The following is a 24,526-nucleotide window of genomic DNA, read 5'->3' as shown; positions in this document are numbered from 1 at the left end:
ATCAGTTGTTTAGCTCTTCCTGCATCCTTCAAACAATCCCTCATTAGACCTTCTTTTATTTCTTTAGATGCATCTTCAAGTCTGTGGCATGTTTTCATGTTCACTCAGATTTATTCCCTTTTTCACAGCTGAAATTACCCACCAAGACTTCTCCTTGTTTGAGGTGACTGTGGCAGCAGTCACTTTTTCACCTTTCAGCTCTGTTCTCATTTGTGAGGAGCTGTTCCTTCTCCCTGACTGCACAGCTCGTGTTATCAGTGCCAGGGAATGAGCCTGTGTTTAATGACTGAGCCTTTATCTGGGTGGAGGAGACTTAGCGGCTAATTGCTGTGATTGCCGAGATCCCCCAGGCGAGAGCAACTGCGGCTCTTAGGTGGCTCGGGGGCTGAGGCAGTTGAGCACCACGTGCTTCATCACGGGCCCAGGGGAGCTGTGTTGTCCTTGGGAAGAGGCCAGAAGAAGCAGGAGGAGATGTGTGCTGTAGTAGCAAAGTCAGCAGCTGTCATACCAAGCTAGTTTTTCTTTATTTCTGTTGTATATGACTGCATTATCTATAAAGGATTGCTAATGCAACATACAGTGCCTTATAACCTATTCATACCCCTTGAATTTCTTGACATTTTGTCACTTTAAACCACAAAAGATGTGATAGACCACATGTGTCAAACTCAAGGTCTGGCCAAATCTGGCCCGCTATAACTGGAATTGTTCTTTCTGGAAATGTGTCTTCTTTTCTACTAATCTGACTGAGCTTGAGTTGTTTTAATGAAAGGTTTTGTCATCTTGTTCTCAGGTGGCTCATCCTCCAGGATATCCAGTCTTCACCCTCTTGGCCCGTTTGTCTATGTATCTGCTGCCCTGGTTGTCTCCAGCTCACAGTGTCAACCTTATGTGCAGCCTTCTAGGAGCTGCAGCTTGTGGTTGCTTCACTCTGACAGTCTGCAGGTATGAAAATACATACTTAACTGCTCTACGGTTTTGTCATTACTGTACATTGATTTTAGTTTTTTTTTTTTTTTACTTCAAAGTAAATGCATTCCTTACCTTTTTGAGTAAATTTTACAATTTATCCAACATTCTACATATTACATATTTACTTCATTTCACAACATCTATTCTTTCTAATTTACATCTGTACAATTAACTTATTATTATGCAATTTCCTATAAGACATCCATAGAGCATCTTCATCTTTAGCAAAACAACCAAAGGCAAAACCTTTTCCTGTTTGATATAGTCAATAATACACATACAAAGATCTCATCCATCCAATCATGTTTAGTCCCTTAACAGACTGGCAGCAGATCCTCAGTAGATTTTGGATTTTTTTGTCGAACACATGAAAAAAAAGCCTCTCCACAGCATGATGCTGCCACCACCCTGTTTTCTGTTGGGAACGGTGTGTGTGAAGTGACGTGCATTATTGCTTTCCCAAAAGTCTGACTTAGATCTCATTTGATCAGAGAACCTTCTTGGGTTAAATGTAGCTTTTTATGGTTTTCTTTAAACAATGGCATTTGATCACTAATGTTTGTTGTTCTGATCATTATTTTTTTTCTGAGTGGTCAATTGCATTTCAGTTTATAATTATTTACTTAAGTGGGTTGTCTGTTTTGAGAAACAAATTTTGTTTTTGATTTTGTTGACTAATGCAGTGACTTTTGAGGCTGATTTTTTCACATTTTTATTTGAGAAGATACAAAAACGTTTCCTGAATCTTTTTTTCAAAGCGTTGTAAAGTACAATTTAGCCAGCTCTGAATGGAAGCGTCATCTCAACGTTTCTCTGCTTACTTTTGATGCCATCTGTAACATGGAGCAGTATTTTTAGGTCCTGACTGACATGCAGTGGCGTCCCTGATCCTCTGTTCAGTATTCAGCAGCAGAACCCAGCTGCCCTCCTTCCTCCCACCGCCCTTCCCTGCCTGTTTACCCATCAACCACCCGCTGCGATGGCGCGTGTGTGTGTATGTATATCACAATTATGGTGCCCTGCAGCCCCGCCCTCCCCTGACGTCCCATGTTCTCCTGCCCCAGCGCTGCCCAGCATGCTCCCAATCCTGACATTGCACGATTTCTAATCTCCCCCTTCTTGCCTCCAGTGTCTGAGGGGAGCAGGATCGCTAACCGTGCTCCTCCCTCTCGTCTCTGTTCAGCCACCTCTCCCCTCACTCAACCGTGAACACAGGTTACGGTCTCTGCATTGTCATCTACCCACCATGCAGCTTCGCCTGCATGCTGACTCCATCATGTGAGGAGTATCTGATGCATTCGTTTGTTGTGCATCTTTTTTTTTCCTCCTTGTGGTTGGCCTTACATCACCCTTATGCTGATCACGGTCATTTTCCATGTTGCATTGTTGGTGGTGGCTCAGTGTGACCATTTGACTTTTTTGTCCCAGTTGATGCAAACCGAAACATTTCCAATCTTCCACATCGAATTTGCTTCTTTCGTGATGGGAGCATGATGCAACTTCTGTGAGCGTGCAGCAGGAGAGCAAACGAAGATGAAATTGTGACGGTGCCAGATGTGTGGTGCTTTGCCTGTATGTGTGTTTGTCAGCAAAAAGCAAGGCTATGACATAAATTAGGAAACCTTTCAGTTCAGACTGCACCAGAAATCTCCTATATACTGAAAGAGAAGAAGGATGCATTGCAGGACCACTGTCAATGCAGTTTTTTTCTGGACTGAAACAATTAATTAATTATTAAAACAGTCATCTGCTAATTTAGTACTTGATTAATTTTTAACTGTAGTATACAGACTCAAAAAAGGTCATTTGCTGAAAATAGAACATATTTAGAACAGTAAATAGGCCAAAATTGTAGTAAAACAATATCTTTTGCATATATTTACAATAAATATATTATAACTATAGTTACAATGTATACACCTTTCTTTGTAAATATGTTTTATACAAAACTTCACAGGTAGCATAGCATTAGCTTAACTTGGTTATTGCATTTTAGGTCATAAAAAGTCTTTTTTCTTATTCAAAAGGGAATTTAACTGGTTTATTTGCATCTTTTAATGTATTTTTGAAAAATTGTGGAATGTGGCAATTTTTTATTTGATTAATCATCAGAATAATCAATAGAATAATCGATAAAAAAAATATATTTTTCAGTTTTATTGAATTTATTGCAATATTGCAGCAAGTTGGAGAACTGGCTTCTTTTTTTATTCCATTGGCAGAAAACATGCCAGGGTGATGCTTAGATTTCTGCGTGTGGCCTTATTGTAATCTCTGAGGATTTAGATTCAGTTATGGATTATACTCCAATAAATGGTCATTATGAGAAGCTAAAACCATACCCTCCACTCAACCCGGTTCAGTGGAATAGAGAAGACTTGAGCCAGAGCACAGTCTCATCACATAAGCTGAAGTGAGAATGTATAATCTATGCTTTCAATTTGGAAAAATAAGCATAAAAAGCTTTAGTTATTATCTGTCCAGGACCTACTTTAGGTTGGGCTATGAGTCTGTGGAACATTTTGTGTAGCGAGGGAGTTACTGACAGGTCCACAAGAATGGTCAAATGCACTTTAGCAGAAAACTGGGTACTTTTGGAGTTCCTTTGCTGTCTGGAAAACTACAAGCTTTATTTAAATATTAAGAAGGAGCTACAGCCTAACAACCAGCTGTAATGAATCCTGGCATTTATACTTTCAAAATGGACTGATGGGACTGAAAACTCTGGAAATTTGAGTCTGGAAAACTATGTAGTTTTGACATGTTGCCCCCTGTATTGTGGATGAATCCAGAATTTTAAAATTGATTCGGTTCCTGTCGGTAAACTCTGCTCTGACCTTTTCTTCATTAGAAAAATGACCAGCTGATTATTCGTTGCAAATTCTCTGAATCTTTTCCTTCAGTAATTAGATTCAGAAACATTATTTTTGTCTCTTTCTATTACATTTGCGTGCAGTTTTTCTTCCGCTCAGAAATATACCCAACCCCAATCAAACGATTCTGTCGTGTGATTATGTTCAGATGGGAAGAAATATTGAAATTAATGTGGGTACTTGTTGGCAGTTTCCATCAAATGATAAATTTGTAAGACCTTGAAATTTGTCTGGAATACACCCAACATGGCAAGCCTTTGATGTATCAGTTTAAATTAGTTGGCCAGATTGCCGTGGTTAATGTGGAGGGAATGTAAGTTGATAGGCTCGGAAGCCAATTCTCTCTCTTGCATAAGTTTAAATGCAGCATTTTAGCCTTCCTTTGATTTGTCAATTACAGCCCTCTTGGCTCGATCATGCGGTTTGATTGCCAAATTGCATGTCTTTTTATGTTTTCACACCACGGCCTGACAAGCCTTTGAGGATGCCGGACGTAACGATAATCACCATTGATTGCACTCAGAGGTTTCACGGAGGAAATGTTGGGTGAAGTGCCACAGGTCTCAGCCGTGAGTTTGTGGAGGAATGCACCCTTCGTAGCGGGATAATCCAGACAGCTCCATATTACGCGCTCTCTCTCATTTCACAGTTTATCTGCTAAAGCTGCTCTGAATCTCTGCTACCTGAGAGGAATCTCTTTCCGTTCCTGAGCTTATCCTGAGAAACCCAGAGCGGGCGCGTTAAGAGCCGACAGCCGTCATATCGGGAAATGGAAAAAACAAAAAACAAAAAAGAAAAACACTCAGTCATCAGCACATTTGGTTTGATCACTTGATTACATAACAGACCTGCGGAAGCAAACACGTCTGACCTCTCTTTCCCTCCAGAGAGGGCTCATGTGGCACAGCTGATGCCTCAGTGGACAGGAGAATGGGCTTTCATCCATCTCCTGCTCCTTATAAGGACCTTCGCCATATGGTCATGATGGCACGTTTTCTCTTCGCTCAGGTGGGCTGTTTTTCCACAGGACTAAGGTGTATCGTGTTGGTGAGAACAGCTGAATAGGTTTGTTTTGTTAGATGCCTTTCTCACCTCTCCCTGCAGGTGACCAGGCTGCCCCTCCTTCTCACATCTGCTGCGCCCGGATGAAATCTTTATCCCGAGCAGACACAAGAAAATGAGTTTTTCTAAAGATGCACTGAGAGAAAAAGGCCGATTTCTAGTCACTGATTTTGTAAAGGTCTGAAAGTCCGACATGGATTTTAGCAAGTTCCTTTTTAAAAACTATTAAAGGTGACCTATGATGCTTCCTTGAGGAGGTTAGGAGAGGTCAATGGGCTAAACCGAACAGGTTAATGACATTTTATATACATTGTTCATCTTGATAATGAGACAGTGTTATTTTGAGCTCCTTTTAGAATGAGATATTTTAGGGCCTTTTGTCACTTTAAATTCAAATAAGTTGCTTCTGGCCTCAAGTCAACATTTACACTCGCATGTGAAAATGGCTGCAAAAAGATGCGCAATAATACAACCGTACATCTTTGAAAAGCAGAAGTAGAGCCTCCTGCTCTACTTCTGAATGCAGCAAGTTGTTTCTGAATAGTAACTCGACAACAAAACACTCGTCTTTTCCAGCAGCCATTCTACAGCACATACACCGATAAAACCAACTGACCAAATGTGCTGGAGCTCAGCTCGGGTTGCTAGGTAACTGCTCAGTGACCATCAAATGTGACAATTTTTTTACAATCATTTATTCTATATTAATTACATTAATTTGTCACACCACACCACATATTGGAACCTCAATAACATATATTTATGCAAACATAATTTTTGTTAAACTTTGTGTATAAATTGAAGTGTTGGTTTATAGTAAAAATAAAAAGTATTTTCCAAAAACGGCTCAGGTGTGAAAATCTACAAATACAGAACAGTTTCCTTTCTAGAAGCTTCTTGCAGCTTTTGTGCTTCCTTCCTGTACTAGAAAAAGCTAAATGTTTGTGTTTTAGAAGTAAGAACTTTTTAGTATAAAAGTTGTTCCCTCAGTAATAACTTCTACACAAAAGTGCACTGTGGAACCTGTTCAAATGGTAAATTCACTGTCTGGAGAAAAGCCTGGATCTTTAGCTTTCAACCAGGTGATTGCTGATCTGGGTTGGCGGAGCACAAACAGTCCCAGCTGATTCCAGTCACCGTGCATTTCCAGAATCCCCCCCGTCCCCCAAACCCCCTGGACTCTTTTGTTCCCTTCTGTTTTTTTTTTTTTGCTGTATCTCATGTGTCATATTGTAGTCCAACAGACCTCCTCTGCTCTCCCCATCCTCAGCATGACCAATGGTTCCCCCAGGACTTATCCTCTAATACAGTTAAACAGATGTCTAATGAAGATGTTATTTCCTCATTACTGGCTACGGCGTGAGGATAGAGCTGAGGGGTGGCGGAGAGGAGGGCTAGATAGGCAGCAGAATACAGTAGCGGTTTAATATTCCTTTCGCCCGTGGGCCTGAGATTGTGTCTGTCTCGGACGTCAATATTACATTCCTCGCCCACCACAGGCTGCCTTAATAAGGCACCAGGCACAGAGACAGATCAGACTCGGCAATTACAATTCACCCAGAATTAGTTAATGGAATCTATACAGCAACATTTATATATTGCTGGTGTGTGCCTAATGACTTTGTTGGAAAAAGCAGCAATGGAAATGGTATTCAGGGAATTGCATAAACAGGAGGGTTTCTCTAAATTGTTTTTTTTTTTTTATTCCCATAATTTTTGTGTGTGGGGTGGAGATTAAGATGGCATTCTGGGAGAAATTGTCATGTCAGTGGCTGTATTGTTTGTGGAGAATTGTGGTGATTAATTTTACACGCACTTGTAGCTCAGGAGCGTTCTCCTGGAAGGAGCCCGGGACCCTCGTTTATCCTTCAGCCTTACATCCGCACACAGGATGGAAGAAGGAATGCAGGAATTGGCTCCAGCATCTGTGATTGGTGAAAAATGTGTTTAAAAAAACAGATTCTATGAAAAAATGTTCCAAATGGGCAAAAAATTCACATTGTTAGGTGATTTTTATGTATTTATCTGTTAATTGTCAATATATTGATTAACTCCAGAGACAGCATATACAAAGAGAACAAAAGCTGGCCTAAAATGGACCTTGAGGAACTCCATAATGTAATTGAACTACTGTGGAAGAGTACTGATCTAGATGGCAATTAACCAGAGTTGGCAGTTAAAGGCAAACCTTTAAAAAAAATTTCTGTAAATACTCAGCCGCTGCTGAAACACATTTCCCATCTAGAAATATATTTTATGTTTTGTGTCATCTTTCACTTGAAGTAGAGATAAGTATTATGGTAAATGTTTAAATTGTACATTTCTAAAACCAAATAGTAAATGTAACAAAATAAAAAAATGTGTGGACAATGTTCTTGATTATACGTTCGAGTTTATCTTTTTCTGCTGACAATAACTCGAATTGTTCAAAAGAAATAAATGAAATTAAATGAATTAAGAACTCACTATAATTCTCCTAAAAAGAACTATAATGAGTTATTTTTAGATATTGCTACTCATTGTTAATAAGAGTGTATAATGATGTTAGAATCATGTACCAGTTCATCATTGAATAATGACAAACTGACACTTTGCAGTATTTGATTTAGCCCAGCCTTTGATTTCCCGACATACTTTATCATTTATATGTTTGTCTATCTTGCTTGGATTTGAAACTTCAAAGCAGTACATCAGACACTTACCCTTCATATAATAGCTGCTAAGTACCCTGGCTGGGGTCCTGGCCAGAGGGGAGCCCCCGGGGTGTGTGAGCGAGGGCCAGCTGGAAACCTCGGCCTCAGCCTGAGCTGGCCACCTCCTCTCCGGGGCTTTCTACCCTCTTCAGGAATGTGTGATTCCTTTCCAGCGCTGCCTCTACTCAGTTAGAGAGCAGCGCAGCTCTGATCCACAGCTGTGGTATTGTCTGCTCCCCTGGGTGGTGTGTGACAGCGGCTTGCTTGGCCAGCTCTATTGTAAATCCTCATTCACTACAGAGTGCTGGTGTAGGCTTTTTGTGTGCTGTTATTTAGCAGACGATTGATGCTGGCGCCCGTTCGGCCCATGTTGTAGAACAGAGTGAGCAAACATGCAGGTTTCATTTGGTTCTTCAAGGTGATTATTCAGAGATGTTCTTGCATCCTTGAGGGGAATAAAAACATATTTTATTTTGCAATCCTTAGTTTTAAGTGTAATTTACAACACTTATAATTTTTTTTTATTGAATACTTTCATTTAGGATTTTTAAACTTAGCAAAATATCTAATTCTTTTTTTGATGACAGTCAAATTTATCACTGAAAAATGTATGTATTTCAGTTTGGGAAGCCAGTTTTGTGATCTATAGATTCATTACACGTAGTAATGAGTGTTCAAGTGTTTCTGTTATTTTTGATGATATATTGCTAATGAGAAAAAACATCTCTTAAAATTAGAATATTACAATAAATCTATATCTATTATTCAAAAATATGTTCTGGTCTTCACAATCATGGAAAATACTGCTGGCTTGACAAAGGGAAAGCTACAAGAGGTCGCTGCTGTTCTTGCATGTCTAGAACCAAGTATGTTGATGGAAAGTTTAGTGGAAGGAAATCCCTGGTAGAAAAAATTGCACCAGCAACAGAGATTGAGGCTCCCTCAGACTGGCTGTTTAGAACCTGGCTAACTAGGCAAGGTTCTAAGCATAGAAAAAGCATAAAAATAGTTAGCTTTTTTTTTTCTTTTTTTTTTTTAGCAGTTTGCTGGACAACATTTGTCTTCTCCACTGGCTTACTACTTGCCAACCTAGACAATGTTATGTGCATTCTGTGCAAAAAAAACTTGGCACTACTACAATGTAAAATATGCAATTTTCTCTTGTACATTTCAGTCGTGATACAAGTCTTAAATGTTATTCATATTAGTCTTTAAAAACCTTAAATATGAGTTGATCAAGCCTGCAGAAACCCTGATTTTTGTCTTGGTTTTATGCAATATTCACATCAAAATAACAGAAATAAAGACTTAAAATATAACTCTCATTAGGCTTTGAATTTATTTGCTGTAAGAGTTTTTCTTTTGAATTAAATTACTTACATAAAATAATGTTTTGGTGACATTTAGTTTTACTAAGATTTTCCTGTATCTGGTATTCAGTTAATTACCCAAATGATGATGCAGGCATTTTATGGTGGGACGGCGCAGCTGATAGAATAGTCTCATTGTTGACTGTTGTCACTTTCCTGCTAAGTCTCAACCAGCCCATTGTCACTGAGCAGTAGCCTGCTCTTTACCGACTGCTGATAACAGGGAACACGGCCATGCCCATGTCAGGATGTGTCCTGTTCATATCCAGAAACCCCGGGAGGACCCAGTTCTGCAGGAGTGAGCTGTGGAAACGCCCAGGAGGCTGACTGGGACCCAGGTGGTCCTGCTCACACAGACGGGTCATTTACAAGCTGCTCTGTACTCACATCACTGCACTCCTAATGACTGACAAGCTCCACCAGAGATTTGTTGGGCATTTGAGAGTAGAAAGAAGGTGAAAAATGGAAAATGTGGCCATCAGACGACCTTCAGAAGCAGGGGCAGACTTTGTTTAATAACCACATTGCTGGACTCCCCCCCTCCACCCTCCCATGACTACTCTGCACCCTGTGCTATACCCCTAAACCAGCCCCCCCTGCTAAATCCATGAGCTGTGGGTTAATTGTCATGCAGTGAGGTAAAATTATGGGTGCGGGAGGTCTCTGCACCTCAACAAAAGTCCCCGTCTGCTCCCCTCCCTCGCGCTACCACCCTTCTTCATCCTTCCTGCAAGTTACAACTAATTCCTGGAGCGGTGCAGCGAGAAAGACGCTGCTATCTCTTATTAAGACCCACGACTCGACGCCCCACCCCCCCTTTTAAGTGCACACACTCTCACATATACTGTACAGTCTCATTCAGAGAACACAGAGGGAAAATAGAGGGTGGGTGAGAAAATGGGAAGTAGTCAGCAAGCTGGAGTTTTTTTCCCTACCCTTCTCTCGCTCTCCCTTTCCTTTTTTCCCTGATTTGCCGTGCTTTCCTCAGAAAGCTCCATTGTTCCCCTAGCCTAAGTCTCATCAGGCCTTTTGTGGCTGACTATCACAGCGGCAGGCAGAGAGCTGGAAATGTATAAATGGTATCATGCCTTGTGATTAATGGCGGTGCTTATGAGTCAGGTCTGATAACGGGCCTGCTCTCTACTCAATTTCAGATACCGTTAATGGAATCTGTCTTCTGCGATTGTAATGTGAGAGCGCCTAATTTGCTATGGAGCTTGAAGCTGTCACCGGCAAGGGATTGTGGGGTCATAAGGGACCTGGCAGCCGTTTGGCCTGCAGCTTGTATCTGCGGTGCTGAATAGAGCAGCTCTCTGCCTGTCAGTTAGCTGATAGGCTGATGAGGACTCTAAGCCACTCCACACAATAGTGGAAAGGGCCATACTGCCTGACTTCCCTAATTGTCGAGCCTGTTCATATTTCAGAGCCAGCATGCTGGGGACTGGGCTGCTTTTTTTTCTTTCCTTTCTTTCCCTTCTCTCGTCATGAACTTTTTTTTCTTTCCTTTTCCTGTATTTCATCCTACATCCCGCATGCTGTCTCCCCCCCCTTTAATGCACACTTTTCTGCACTATTTTGTCCCTTTAATTTCTCCCCCTTCTCTCTGTCTCTCATAGTAGTAAGTGGTGGGTCTTAGCATATGACAGATTATCCCAAGTTTGCTTCAATTACCGCAGAGGAGATGGGAACGGCACAGGAGAGGAGGAAAGGGAAAACTTTTGTGCGTACATTATATTTAAGAAGCGGAGGATAAAGTGCTATCTCCACCACGGTGGTTTCTCTGTTTGAGATCAACCGGCTGCTGGGAACGAAGTTCTGATGAATTACCTCATTTCACAGCGAGTGTGTGTTTTTTTTTTTTTTGAAGGTCTGGTCCGAGAAGCAAAAATTGAGCAGAAGAAAGATTATCGCTGGTTCCTGAATTAGTCTGAAAGAAGTAGGAGCTTATTTCACCGGAAAATGTGTATGCAGTTTGAAGTTGCTGACTTTGTTGTTTTTATTTTACTTTTTTACACAGTGGTTCAGCATAACTTAAATCTGTAGGAAATTTAACAAACGTAGGGCTACACAGCTAATATTTCCTGGTTAAATACTGTAAAATCAGATTTTTTTTTACTTTCTGTTAAAGCATCAAACCCAAAAAATCCTCATTTTCAACCTATGAATGCATCAACCAACAGCATGTACTTAAGTGTGCTTTTTCGACTTTAAAATTAGAGGTGTATATTTTGATGAGAAACCATTTGGTGTTCTTTTTCTGCTTGTTGAACACACCACACCTATCTCTGACCTTCACATTCTTTGGTGAAGTATTTGTTACTGAGGGAAGAAAACTCAAATTTAAGTGTTCTCAGTTTGAGGTGTTCAAAATAATGTCAGGGGAAACAACAAGATGTGAGATCTTCCTAATATAGATAACGACCGTTTACTTCAGAAAGCATCGACAAAAAAAAAAAAAAAGACAAAAAATGTTTTAATTCTGTTAATTACAGTCCTGCCTAAAATTGGTCAAAACTTTACAAAATCCAAGATCAAAAATTAGCCAAGAAACTCTCATCTGTGCGTGTCTAAAAATTAATTAAAGGCCCTTCTTCATTGTTAGGTTGACAGGTCCTGGACCCGGTGCGGTCCTGGCTGGGGGCCTGTTCGCTGTGTCCAGGCTCAGCTGGCAGTGGTCGATGGTGGCAGAAGTCTTCACCCTCAACAACCTTTTCGTCGGTGCTCTCTTCTTCTTGACCGCCAGCTTCCACTGTGCTGAAAACTCCTGGCAAAGGAGGAAGGTAGTCCTATCAAACCCATCCTTACTAATCTGTCATCTTCCTATTCTTTAGGTGTTAGACGTTAAACTGACATCGGTGAAATGTTGCGATTGTTTCTTTCAGATTGCACATTGGGGCGCATTTTGCTGCAGCCTGGGGCTGTGCAACCAACACACTCTGGTCCTGTATGTGCTGATCATCATTCCCTGGGTCCTTTATCGACTCTTTGCTCTAAAGGTAAAACTGCTCTTACATACATACAGTAAACAAACAATATTTGTGAATACTTCAAAAATAGTATTCATTTTCCAATTTAAACAGGAGCTGTCTTTTTGGGGCCTTGTATCTCTGGGATTTTGTTTCATCGCTGGTTTTTTCCCGTACATCTACCTACCCATCTCGTCCTACCTCAACAGCGCCCGCTGGACCTGGGGGGACCAAACTACCCTTTCCGGTTTGCTGACCCATCTGCTGAGGGCAGAGTATGGGACATTCAGCCTTGTACGTGCTGGTTTATGGATCTACACATCATGTTTTAAAAAAGAAACTTCTTGTTCTTGTTGAAGTGTATGGATTATTTTGCCCTTTATAGTTTTTAATCAATACTTTTCTGTGTTTTATAGGCAAAGACAGAGACCTCTGTGAGTCTGAGCTCAATGCTGCAGTGAGTTTATCAACGTTACCTTAATTATCAAGTATCTTAGTATATAATTGATGTGATTTTTTACTTTCATTTCCAGCATGTTAATGTTCCTACTAAATTGTACTTACTACAAAACGGGAACCCTGTCTTCTCCTTGAGTTTTCAATGTTGAAATTGACACTCCAGTGTTGCAACAGAAAAATGATCCTAGACACACATCCACACTGATTTTGGGGCAAATAAACTCTTAGAATACAGCCAGAGTTACAGCCAAGTAGTTAGGTTTAAACTCTGATCTTATTCCAGTAGAGAATATGTTTACTTTGTGTTGGTTTATCACATAAAATCCCAATAATATGTCACTTGTAATAGTAAAGTGACAAAAAGTGACCCAGATCAATGCCAATGAAAGTTTTTACAAGTTATTTCAAGTCCATGTGTAGATATTTTATAATCCCATTCATGTCATTGTAGAAAATTGTTATGCTTAAAATTCACATTTTGCATCTTTCTATATATATACATGGCTAAATGTTTATTAACATTTTTCTGGTTCATGTGCAGAGTCTGTGTGAATTTGACTTGTGTTTGTAAGATGGAGCAAAAGAGAAACTGTAAAAAGTGCGGGCTTTGATCTCAGACACACTGAGAGCACATTTAGTTTCTGAAGATGGAGGACGCAGCCACTCAATGCTTTATGGTTATGGTGGTTTACTCAGGTTTAACTGCAGACACGCCAATCTTCCAAGAGAGAGCCAAGAGTCCCTTCTTCCTTCGCCGCTCAGTCTGGCAGCTTTTGTTCTTCCTGTTCCACTCTCTCCCATCAAAGAGCTGAACCTGCTTACGGGGCCAAAAACGCTGTGTTCTGTTTCTCTTGCAGTTTGAACTGATCACTCAGCTCTGGTGGTGAACCGTGACAAGCTGTGATGACAAACACTGCAGCAGAGCTGGAGAAATTGTATTTTTTTTCCCCCCCCTACCAATAAATATCCTCCTTTTGCTCTCCGCCACCGCTACAGTCTTCCCTTTGCTGCTATCTTTCTCCAACTGATGGGACATGAGAGGGTGTGTGGGTGGGTGTGTGTGTGTGGGGGGGTTGCATGTTCATCTTAGGACCCCCCACCACCAGACCCCCCTCTGCCTGCCACCCACCCTTTCCCATCACCCCTGCTGCTTGACGGACACGCACACCTTCAATATGGGGGAAAGAGACGAACATGACAGGCATGTCGCTGCGGAGACGTAAACCCGCCGGAGACGTTGACACACACTCATACAGACACACTCACCAGCACATCACACACAGCGTTCATTGGGAGATATAGAGACTCAATAAGCTGTCAAATAGAGATGGGTATTAAGGAAGAGGCAGGGAACTATCTCTCTGCACTGAGCAAGCGCTTTGTGAATGACAGGCGCTGCGAGGAGAGGACAGGGTTGCCGGGGACAGATGACACAGTCATTCGTATCTGTCAATCCGATTGAAAGAGGAAGCACACAGTCCAGGGAGTTTGTTTTCATACGGTTTGATAATTGCTGTCCTTGACTTCAGTATCATGAAGGGTAATTGAGCTTGTCTTTGGTGTCCATCATGTGCTACATATCCGTATGTGTGTGTTCTGTGTGTGCAGGGCCCAGCTGGACCACTGCCTGGCGGATCTCTCTCCTCCTGTTTTGGTTCTGGCAGGAATAGGCCTTCTCTTCTCCTTGTGGGACAGGTAGAATGAGCAAGATGGCAGCACACAACACACAACGCTCAGCAGCCACTTCTCAATGAAAAAAAAAAAAAAATCCCCTGCAGTGAAAGATGGCTAACAAAACCACTGACAAAACGCTGATCCCGAAAAAGGAGAACACAAAACGAGGCTGAGGCACCTCGCTGTCAGGCTGTCACGATGCTCGTCATTCAGATCGAGTGGGGTTGATATTTATTTAGGATTTTCAAATGTGTCTGTGTGTGTCAGTAAGTCACTGTGTGTGTGACGTTGGGATCCAGTAATTTATTACAGTGATGGCTTTGTTGGGGTCTGTGGGGTGGTGCTGATAAAAGCCCGGTGCTGCCCTGGAGCTCTGCAGGGCACCAGCCGTTCTCAGCTTCCCCCTGAGGTGCACTTTAATAAACCACACAAACACATGAAGAAGACCAAGGTCAACGTTCGGAGTGCCAAAGGGGAAGCAATGCAAATTTTAGTTTGTACTGTGTTACGCACCAAGAGTCATTTTGCAAATAATTGTTTTTCTGAACTCTGTAGAGATACAATGAAATCATGACTAAAGAGGCAGTATTATGTATTTTCCAGGCTCATAGTACAATTTTATAGCACAGTCAAGTAACTATATTTTCTTCAGTTGTTATAAAATGCTATATACATCAAATATGACTTTAAAGAAATTAGATTTTGTAATTTAACGCCTTAAAAACCCCTGCTCTTTCAGGAGCGTTACACTGAGAAGTAGCTCATATAATGCGCAGATGCACAGTTCTTTCCAGGTGTTTGCTAATTACTCGTAGCTAGTCTGAAGGATTTGAGTAGGGATGTGGTGGGAGAAGACTGCTCTGAGGTGAAAGCTTCGAAACTGGAGGAGCTGTGTCTCGAAGGCGGTGCAAAGTCCGCTCAGGCGTTTTGCACAGCTGAATGGTTGCCAGAGGAGATTAAAGGATTTCTCAAACAGGCATGAAAGAATCAAGGCAATTCTCCAAGTATGTTTTTGATGAAGGAATATCATTATAACATGGTGTAAAGCTGACAAAAGTAAATTTTGCATAATACTGCCCCTTTAAAAGTAGTGTCATGTATAAAACACCATCAACATCTCGTTGCCGAGGAGCGTGGTCTGACTGAGAAGAGTCTTTTCAGGTTCAGATGATGACTTGTTTTTGCCATGAGAGCAACGTGTGTGTGTTTTTTTTAGTAATCTAAGTATATTTTACAGCTTTACTGTAATGAGTTTGTGATTCAGAGGCTGGCAGCTGCTCTTTATGAGTCATTAGGAAATCAATCATGCACCTCTCAGCTTGCTAACACATGCAAGCAGCTTGTTAGTACTAATAATCATTCAACACATTTTCAAAAATATTTTTGTTTTTAATGAAGAAATATTATGAAAGATAAACATGATATTGAATAGTATATTCAGTAGGTCAACGTATTTCACTAAGATAAGCAACAAGTTGTGGATAACTGTGAAGTGGAAGTAAAAAATATGCATTATTTTTACCTATTATTATTATTATTGTTTTGTTTTTTTTACAAACAAACCTCGGCTCCATTTGCAAGACTTTTGCTGCCTTTAAGAGGTTTTATTTTCTTTCATCTTTTTTAATTGATGTGTCTGTTGTGTTCTTTGCTTTCCTTAAAATGCTGTTTGTTCACCATTGTTTTTAACAAAACTCAGAGGCCAAACTCTGTTTACTTATAAAATTAATTGGATTTTATTCAGAAATGTAACAAAAATTAAAATCTTTTCAGATTTTCATTTTTAAATACATTTAAACCATTAGACATTGTCATTTCATGTCAAAATGATGCATGTTCTGTGTTGGCTTGTCTGATAAAATCAGAGTAGAATACATTCAGGCTGCTGGTCATATTACGGCAGAATAAGAGGAAATAAGAATAGTTATGCATTATAGCTGAATACTGATGGATTGGAAATAAAAGCAGATGACTCTATGATCGGTGTCGTTTCCTGTTTAGGACCTGCTGCTCAGTTTCCTGGCTGTTGACTGCAATGCTGCTTGCCTACTCTCTGTTTTTTGCATGGAGAGCTAACCTGGACATTAGCAGACCGTTGCTGCTTGGAGTGGTATGCAACAACACGTCTCTCTTCAACATCTAATTCGAAAGATATCAGCTGTCTAAAGTGTTTTGCTGCAGCTCTTTAAATAAATGTGCTGTTATATATAGTACATTTGATGCATATTTTACATGTGTGTGTTTGACCTCCTGCAGGTGGAGCGTTTTTGGCTCCAGAGCGATGCTGCAGTTTGTGTTCTGGCCGGCCTCGGTTTGAGCCACGCTCACAGTAAGATGGAGAGGTGGTTGGGACACGGGGGGCTGTGGAAGACCATCGGCTGGGTCTTCACCTTAGCTCTGCTGGGACAAATGGGACGCACCAACCACAGGTGAACATTTATCATTGACTTATGAGACAAACAAACATGTACCAGTGCCATCTTCTAATGATAAAGCAGGGTAATATTTATTTTATTGGATGTGAAATAACAGACTTTAATCCTGATAAAACAGTAAGCGATTAAATGTGTTGCCTTTTAGTTAAAGAGGACAAGAATAAAAGTAAAGTCAGCATTCGAAGCTTCCTTTCAGAGTTTGCTGTTCGGGCATCATTTCTGTCCTGTAGATTCGTAGTTAAACTCTCCTATTTTGTTGGGGCTCAAACTCCAGTTCAGCTTTGTAACATTCAAGTTTGCAGACAATTACAGAACCAATTTTACAACAGCAAAGATTCTGATCACAGTGGACATAATTATTATAGCTGCATTGTATTGTACTTCCACAGGCTATTAGTAATTCCAAGCTGTAATTGTGTTTTAGCGGCAGGCTTTTTTAATTCTGCACAATCTTTGAGCATTTATCTGTCAGTTAAACAGTGCTCCTGCTGCAGAAGTTACTCTGGAGCCAAACAAATACATCGCCTTAAAAAAAGGGTTTATTTCCCCAGAATTTTTTTCAGTTTTAACCAATTTGCAACAACTAACTTCCTAAATTAATATATTGTACTGAGATTTCATGTGCTAGATCGACAGAAAGTAGAGCATCATTGAGAAGTGGCGGTAAAGTCACATGAATTAAACTCTGAAAAGGGGGTCAAACATATTTTTTCAGCCTGCCTCAATCAAATATACCTAAGTAAAATCTAGTATAAGCAGAAATTAAAAATAAAATGAAAAACATGATATTTATCAATGTGCTCCATCATTCCTGACTGAGGCTGATCATAAAAAAGAATAATCTAGATGTGCAGAGCTGATAGAAACTTACCCTGAAAGACTTGCAGCTCTAATTGCAGCTAAAATGGTTGTAGAAGACAAATCTGTAAAATGTGAAAAACATCAAAGTTTAAGCCTTCTGCTTTTTTAAAGTTCGGGCAGAATAAAAACTCCCTTTTTACTTCTGTCTGAAATCCCTTACCCAGGTGCATGTTTTTCCTGAGTCAACCTGATTTGTTTCTGCTGCACTTCATCCCACAGGTCTGAACTCCACATGTCAGGTTTTCACTCTGTGCCTGTTGGTAAAGGCTAAAGAGAGGCTCGGTTAGCATGCAGATTCCACTCGCAGTGCTCAGTCTGAGATGTTAGCTGTCCGAGAAGGCAGATTACACCAGCGCAGCGCCGCGGCGTGCCAGACAGCCATCACTGAGCAGCTTTGATCAAGCAGGAGAGCATGGCCTGTGCTGTCAGACCGATCACACCTGTCTCCCTACGATTAGATAGGCAGTCAGAGAGCTGTTTGAAGGAAAAGGGTGAAGGGGAAAACCAACGACTTCCCCTTACAGCACCCAGAAAGCATACATGCAAACATGTACACATCTGTATATATAACACAGATCTCCGAGGCTGCACTTATTTGTGAGTTGAATGCATAATAATTATTTCAGGGAGTGTGACCAGACCAGGAACGATGTGGTGGAACGGTTCGGCAGGGAGCTGCTGGCCTCCTTCCCAAAAGACTCACTCATCCTGACCAGAGGAGACCTGCCAGGAAACTCTCTGCGCTACCTGCACTACTGCCAGGACATCCGGCCTGATATCCGCCTGGTCGACCAGGAGGTCAGGACCTCCATGTCTGCTGCCTCTGTTAACTATCCAACTGTTCTCCTTACAGTTCTGATAACAGTATAAATCAAAGAGTCAGTGCAGATCATTTTAAATTATTTATACATTCATTTCAGTTACACAAACCAAATAGATTTTTTAAGTTTTCTCTGAAGTATGTAGATAAGGACTGTTTCTTACAGAATAGTATATATGCAAGAGAGGATTTTATGAAATCTTGTCTGATGAATGTATAGCAGCAAAAATATGGCTTTATTTAATTTAAGAGTTTGAAGTAAGTTTGGTTGCTAAAATGTCTTCTTAGACATGAGCATAGAGTTAAATGTGCCTGTGTTTAAACATCCATATAGATTTTACAAAAATTTTTGATAACTACAGAAATTGAGATGCATCTATTAACTAGCTATTAATCCAAATATATATATATATGTATATATATATTTTGACCAACTCTGATTGGTGGTCAGTCAATAAATATCAAATCTTTGTCCCAATCAGTGAACCCACCTCATAACATGGTTACCAGGTCACACTGAGGAAAAACACTTTTCACTGTAATTATTGAACAAAGCAGATTAAATGAAGTCATAGGAAGCACAAGAGATCTAGGACACCTCTAAAGGAATGGATGTGTTGACTGGTTATTCAGGCTACTACAGCTGAAAACAGGAAGCTAATCATATTTCAGCCAAGTTACTTTGTTTCATCTTTTCAAAGAGTCAAAGTGTGTCTGTGGTGGAACATGCTGAATTAGGAAATGCTGGCAGCCTTTTGGAAACCTCTCTGTTCACTAAATATAAGGAATATAAGCAGGGACCGCTAATAGTATCCGCTCAATAGAAAGCTCTAATCATGTTGTCTTTGTTTTGACATATACCTAAAATCCTTATTAATTTGGTTTTATTTATATTGAGAGATCTCTTCAATTGTCACCTGGAGGACTTTTCTGACTTTCAGTGGTGGAGAGAGACAGACAGACATGTTATGTTGGGAAACTTTAATTGAGAAATCATTACATTTCTAATTATCCAGAAAGTATCAAACAAGTATTTTTGATCTTATATATAGTGGAAATCATCCACAAAATTTCTGATTGGTGCATCTCTAAAAATAAACAACACTTTGGTAATCTTTTTTTGTTGTTGTTGCTACTTATTCAAAGGTTTTCACAAATATTTGTTGATCTTTTTTGTTGCTAGATGATGACATATTTTTGGTATGTGACCAAGCTGGGGCAGCATCTTCCTGGGGTTCATTTTCCTGGCCGAAGGTGGGACCCGGTCCAATCTGAAGAAAAGGACACCTTCAGTCTCGAGCGGTTCCTGTCCCACAACCCACGGTGAGTCTCTGAGGGAATAGGGAAGAGATGAACAGCTAAATAGCGAGATGTTAAATTGAGCGACTGGACTGGGAGGGTAAAAATGGTCCGAATGAACAAGTGGGTGATCTAAAAAGGGAGAGATCAGTGGGGACGGTCCACTCAACCGTGAGTGCAGGGAGAAGATAAGCCCACATAACTGTTAAGGCTGGAAAAGAGTTTGATGAATTACAAAAGTCAACTAATCAACTGGCTTTGGTTGCAGGATCTCTGCTGGACTCAACGCTGCTCCCTGTTCTTACGTCTCCTCCCCCAGGAGGATCTAAAACCCTAAAACTGCTTTGTGCCTGGTTAATACCAAGCCCACCAGGGGGCAGTGTTTGCCAGGCCAACAATATTCTCCCTCTGTGGGGTAATACTGACCTCTGGGATTAACCCCCAGGGTTGGTGAGCAGTACAGGGATAAAGTGAGGCCACAAGGTGTTGGGATGTGAAGAAATGCTTGTATGTATATTGTTTCTCAACACAAGTCACCTGTTTTTCCTCAAACCCTCCTCACCATTACAGGAGGGATGTGTTTGCCTGCATCGGCCTGACTGATGGAGATCCCAGCTGGGAACGTAGCTTCTCCCGTTGGCCTTTGGGTGTGTGTGACTACCTGGTTCCGCTTCAGAGGCAGTTTCACCCAGAACGCTGGGCCGAGCGCACCCGCAGCCTCTATAACTGGAGTGAGCCACACAACAGGTGACTACTAAAAACAGGAAACCATGTTTATGATCACAGAGTTTGTTCTAAAGGTGCCACAGTTTCACTGCTTCCCTGTATTTACACAAACAAGTCAGACATACTTGTATTTCATGATCTACTTGCTTTTATTTGAAACAAAAAGCAATAACAGTCTCCACTGCTGCTAAGTTAATTTAACATGTTGAATATTAGTTATAGCAATGTTGTCTGTTATTCTCAGACTAAAGCAAATATAGCTGCCTGATTCCATCTCAATAAATTTGATCATCAACAAATAATATTATTTATTATTTATTACTTATTCAGTAAATAAGTTTAAAATAAGTGAAACCCATGTATAGAAACATTACACAGAGTGACATATTTTAAGCATTTATTTCTATAAAATTTGATGGCTTTCAGCTTTTGAAAACCCCAAATTCTCAGAAAACAACATTTCTCAATAAATATAAAGCTAATTCAAAACATCTGTTTTATGACGTCATAGCATGTCTTACACCATAAATGGCCATCGTCAAGCATTCACCACCGTCCTCCAGAAGGAGGGTTAAGTGTCTAAAAGTCATTACTAAGGAAAGGACCCGAGCAATTAATGGAAAGTTGAGTGGAAGAAAAAAGTGTGCTTTAATAAAAGGGTATCAGCACCCTTGAGAAGATTATGAAATAAACCCAATATGAGTGTTGGGGAAGTTTCACAAAGTCTGAGACCATGACACACAGACGTATCGGAGACACGAGCTGCATCATCCGTGTGTTAAGCTCTGACTGAATCAGACCATGTGCAAATTATTAAACTGGCGCTGTGAGGAGGACAGGACTGCTGCTTGTTGGTCCAAAGTCCGTTTGTCAGTTGATGAAAAGGACATTTAACCAGATGAAGTCACAGAATGCAAGTTGCCACAGGTCGAGTATGAAGTTTCCAAAAGTCTGTGGATTTTTCAGGATTGATGTCATCTGATGCTGGTGGTCCAAAGTCACTAAATCTCAGAACACACTATTCCTCCCTCTGTTGACAAACTTTATGTAAATGTTGATTTCCAGCAGGTCCTGGCACCTACTGCTGCCAAAAGTACCAGTACCTGCTGTAGTGACCATAACATCACTGTGCTTGACAGGACAGCAAACTGACCTGATCCAAACCCCACAGTGAAGCTGTGGAGGATGAGAGAGACATCAGAGCCAACAATGGAGAGGAGCTGGAGGTTGTAGGTCAGCAGAGCAGAGCCACAGGCTGACTGCCTTCATGCCACGCAGCACAGATGCTGTAATTCATGTAAATGAAGCTCCAACCACATTCTGAACATATTGGCTGTATAGTTTTCAATGATCCAACATTTCTGTATTAAAATATCTTTTATTGGTTATTTTCTGAGACATTTAATTTTAGGTTTCCATTAGTTGGAATACTATAAATGAACTGAAATGACTGCTTAAAATATGTCAGTCTCTATAATGAATCCATGTAACATGTTGAATTTGGTAAAAATAATGAAACCCTCTTTCAACCATCTGATCAGTAGTGCACAGCAACAGGTGGGAGAGGGGTAACACTGAATTCCTCGTTTCCACTAAGCAGTACGGCACGGGTCGGTGTGGCTTCATTCTTTCTTCATTTAGGAGAGCAATTCCACTGCCAGCGAGTCCAGCTGGTGGTGGACTGGGCAGGCAGTGTTTAACCCAAACACCTCCACCCGAACCGTACCGCACCATTGTGCCATAGACCCAGGAATGCTGCATTACAGGTTGGTTTTACAATGAAAACGGACAAAATACATACCGATCAGCACCGACCTGTGCCGTACCACTCAGTGGAAACTGGGCATGCGTTTGAAAACTCTGGCAGGAATAGTAAAACGAAAAGTTTTTCAGTTTTGAAACCTTTTTATGCCATAAAGCCAGTCAGTACCTGTGTCAGAGATTCTTAGGGGCTTAAATATTAGCAAAGTGTAGTTTTTGCTGGGCTGCTGCTGACAAAAACAGACAAATCTTTAGAAATAAATCCGCTTGCTACTTTTCCTCTCTGTGGTCTCCCTTCCTCAGACTCATGCAGGGTTTCCTCATATTGACTTCGTTCGGTGCTCTCCATGCTGCGATCCTCCTCTTTGTGAATGCAACCAGTGCAAGACATTAGGCCCTCAGCCATTTGAAATGAGACTGAAGATGAAAAATAATGAGTTTCTTATTGCATTTTGTCAATAACTGTGTCAAAACTGGAATTAGTCAAAGCTCCATATTCTGTTGCTGTTGCCAGCAGCCCTTCTTTCACTCACATATCCACGGCTGAATACTGTGACATTATTTCCCGCGCCCTCACGACAAGCGTGTCCGCAGATGCCCACGAGCCAAATATTAGCCGAGAGACCTTACTGCTAAAATATTCTTTTGAAGAAGAGGTCAAGCGTCTGCACTCGGGAAAGCGAAGAAAGACGTGGTTTAACCGCATGTCTAATGTGTTAGCTGGTATTGTTGCTCAGTCATTTCATGTTAATGCATTCTTAAAACCTGCAACGTTATCATTGATCGCTGCAGGAATTGTGCATAAACTCGTGCCTGAAGCTGTTATAAATAAACTACATCTGCTTGACTTTGAACAGTTTTCCTCCTGCATCCTGGGAGCGCGTTGCTAACGAGGAGATGTGGCAAGCGAGGTATGTTTAAACATTCCACCCAATATATGGACGTCTCTGTATAGTGCAAATAAAAAGCTGCGTCACGATGCATGCTGGGCCCCGACGACATCTCCATAAACCAGTCTTGTGCGGTAGAGCATCTACATGTACATTCTGTTCGGTGGCTGCATCTACATAAATCACTCCATCGTAGTGGTGCGTTTGAGAGCGTGGATCTGCATGACTCATCCATCCAGCACTTAGCCCTGAGCCGGCGTGCTTTGTTTCAGGATGAAGACGGCTTTCTTTCTGTTTGACCTGGCAGAGAGGACGCAGGGAGAGGGGAAAGCGCGTCTCTTTGAGCTGTCTTACACTGTGAGTCTGACCTTGTTCAGGGTCCCCGAGATCCTGGAAAATGCTTGAATTTCATTTAGATGCTTTCAATGTTTGGACAATTTTGTAATGAAGTGCAGCCTAATGTTTTATTAAAACCCTAAATTTAGAAAACATTACTTACAATTGAAACCAAGTACTTTCATACACCTAATAAAAATATATAATTTTCTCACTGTTTGAAGTTAGAGCAGACTAAAGTTTTCTTGTTTTAGTTTATTTAGAGTTACCAAAATTATTTCTATTTACCAAACAACAAAAAAACTTTATTTTTGAATATTTAATAGAGAGATATAGATCTGTGTTATTGAAATAAAAGTTAACTTATATTTTATACCTTAAAGTCAATTATTGAAATTTGTGTTTTGTTCTTGGGCCAGTCAGGTGTAAAGGTGTATACATCAAAGTTAGGTAAATTTTAATTTACCTTATTCTTGCTGCAGAAAATCATCACAAGGCATTATTTGTCACAGTAATAAATTAAATATAATAGTCTTTCTTTTAGTTCATTCGTGTTATTTTAATTTTCAAAGTGTGGTCCTGGAAACAATTGAGAACTTACCTTGAATTTTACTGTGGGAAGACTGTACAAACCCTGCTTATTAAACATGCATCAGACAGAAGACCAACACATGTAGTCTTTGCATTAGTTTCACACACCTCTCTGTTGTTTGCAGCTGTATAAAGAAATTGTTGAGGCCCAATCTGATTACCCTCCAAACTGGGACAAGAACCTGGCTCTGGCATGTGAGAGGCTGCTCCGCTCTGCCCAACGGGGCTACAGTCCAGACCACCTGCTGACCTGCAGCGTTCAACACTTTAGTCTCTACCTGGAGAAAGAGCCCACCGATCCCCAGGCGGCGGCCATACGCTCAGCCGTTTCCCACCTGCTCAAGGAGAGAGACAGACTGCGCCAGAGCCGGAAGCAAACTCCATGATGGAGTCCTGGAAAACCCTCATGGAGCCGAGGCGCCAAGAGCTTTCTCCAAACTTGACGAAAATTCCCACAGCAGTGCACTATCATGTATTTTTTACATTAAATGTTTAATATGGTGACTTTATTTTGAGTTTTTCAAATTTGTTCTTTTGCAAAAAGAAAAAAAGAAGAAAAAAAAGCTTTAGTGTTATTTACATAATTATCAAAGTTGATGCAAGCCTTGCAAAAACATTCATATCTCATGTGGTTTTCACATTGCAACCAAAAACTAGATATTTTATCAGATGAACAAAGTGTTGCAAAATTGGGAATTAGAAGGTAAAGGATAATATGGTTTTCAAAATCTCTTAGAA

At 40.7% G+C, this 24,526-nt stretch overlaps 1 protein-coding gene across 3 annotated transcripts in view; it reads left to right on the top strand.

The window, feature by feature from the left end:
- tmem260 (transmembrane protein 260) overlaps positions 1-24,297 on the top strand; it is a 34,141-nt gene extending 9,844 nt beyond the window's left edge. For 2 of the 3 annotated variants that reach the window (XM_008400195.3, XM_008400194.3), the window contains exons 3-16: positions 794-945; positions 11,573-11,750; positions 11,853-11,966; positions 12,051-12,230; positions 12,353-12,393; positions 14,004-14,090; positions 16,071-16,179; positions 16,326-16,498; positions 17,992-18,163; positions 19,369-19,508; positions 20,055-20,231; positions 22,829-22,882; positions 23,134-23,218; positions 23,914-24,297. In XM_008400195.3, coding sequence (XP_008398417.1) covers positions 845-945; positions 11,573-11,750; positions 11,853-11,966; positions 12,051-12,230; positions 12,353-12,393; positions 14,004-14,090; positions 16,071-16,179; positions 16,326-16,498; positions 17,992-18,163; positions 19,369-19,508; positions 20,055-20,231; positions 22,829-22,882; positions 23,134-23,218; positions 23,914-24,174 — 1,872 coding nt within the window. In that variant the 5' untranslated portion in view covers positions 794-844 and the 3' untranslated portion in view covers positions 24,175-24,297. Of the gene's footprint in view, positions 1-793; positions 946-11,572; positions 11,751-11,852; positions 11,967-12,050; positions 12,231-12,352; positions 12,394-14,003; positions 14,091-16,070; positions 16,180-16,325; positions 16,499-17,991; positions 18,164-19,368; positions 19,509-20,054; positions 20,232-21,349; positions 22,883-23,133; positions 23,219-23,913 lie in introns of those variants that run through there. The other variant, XM_081603075.1, reaches the window with a different exon arrangement.
- Positions 24,298-24,526: the final 229 nt, after the last annotated feature.

Source organism: Poecilia reticulata, chromosome 22 (genome assembly GCF_904066995.2).
Source record: "Poecilia reticulata chromosome 22, P_reticulata-male-v2, whole genome shotgun sequence".
Classification (NCBI taxonomy): Eukaryota; Metazoa; Chordata; class Actinopteri; order Cyprinodontiformes; family Poeciliidae; genus Poecilia; species Poecilia reticulata.
This window is presented reverse-complemented; position numbering and strand designations above follow the sequence as displayed.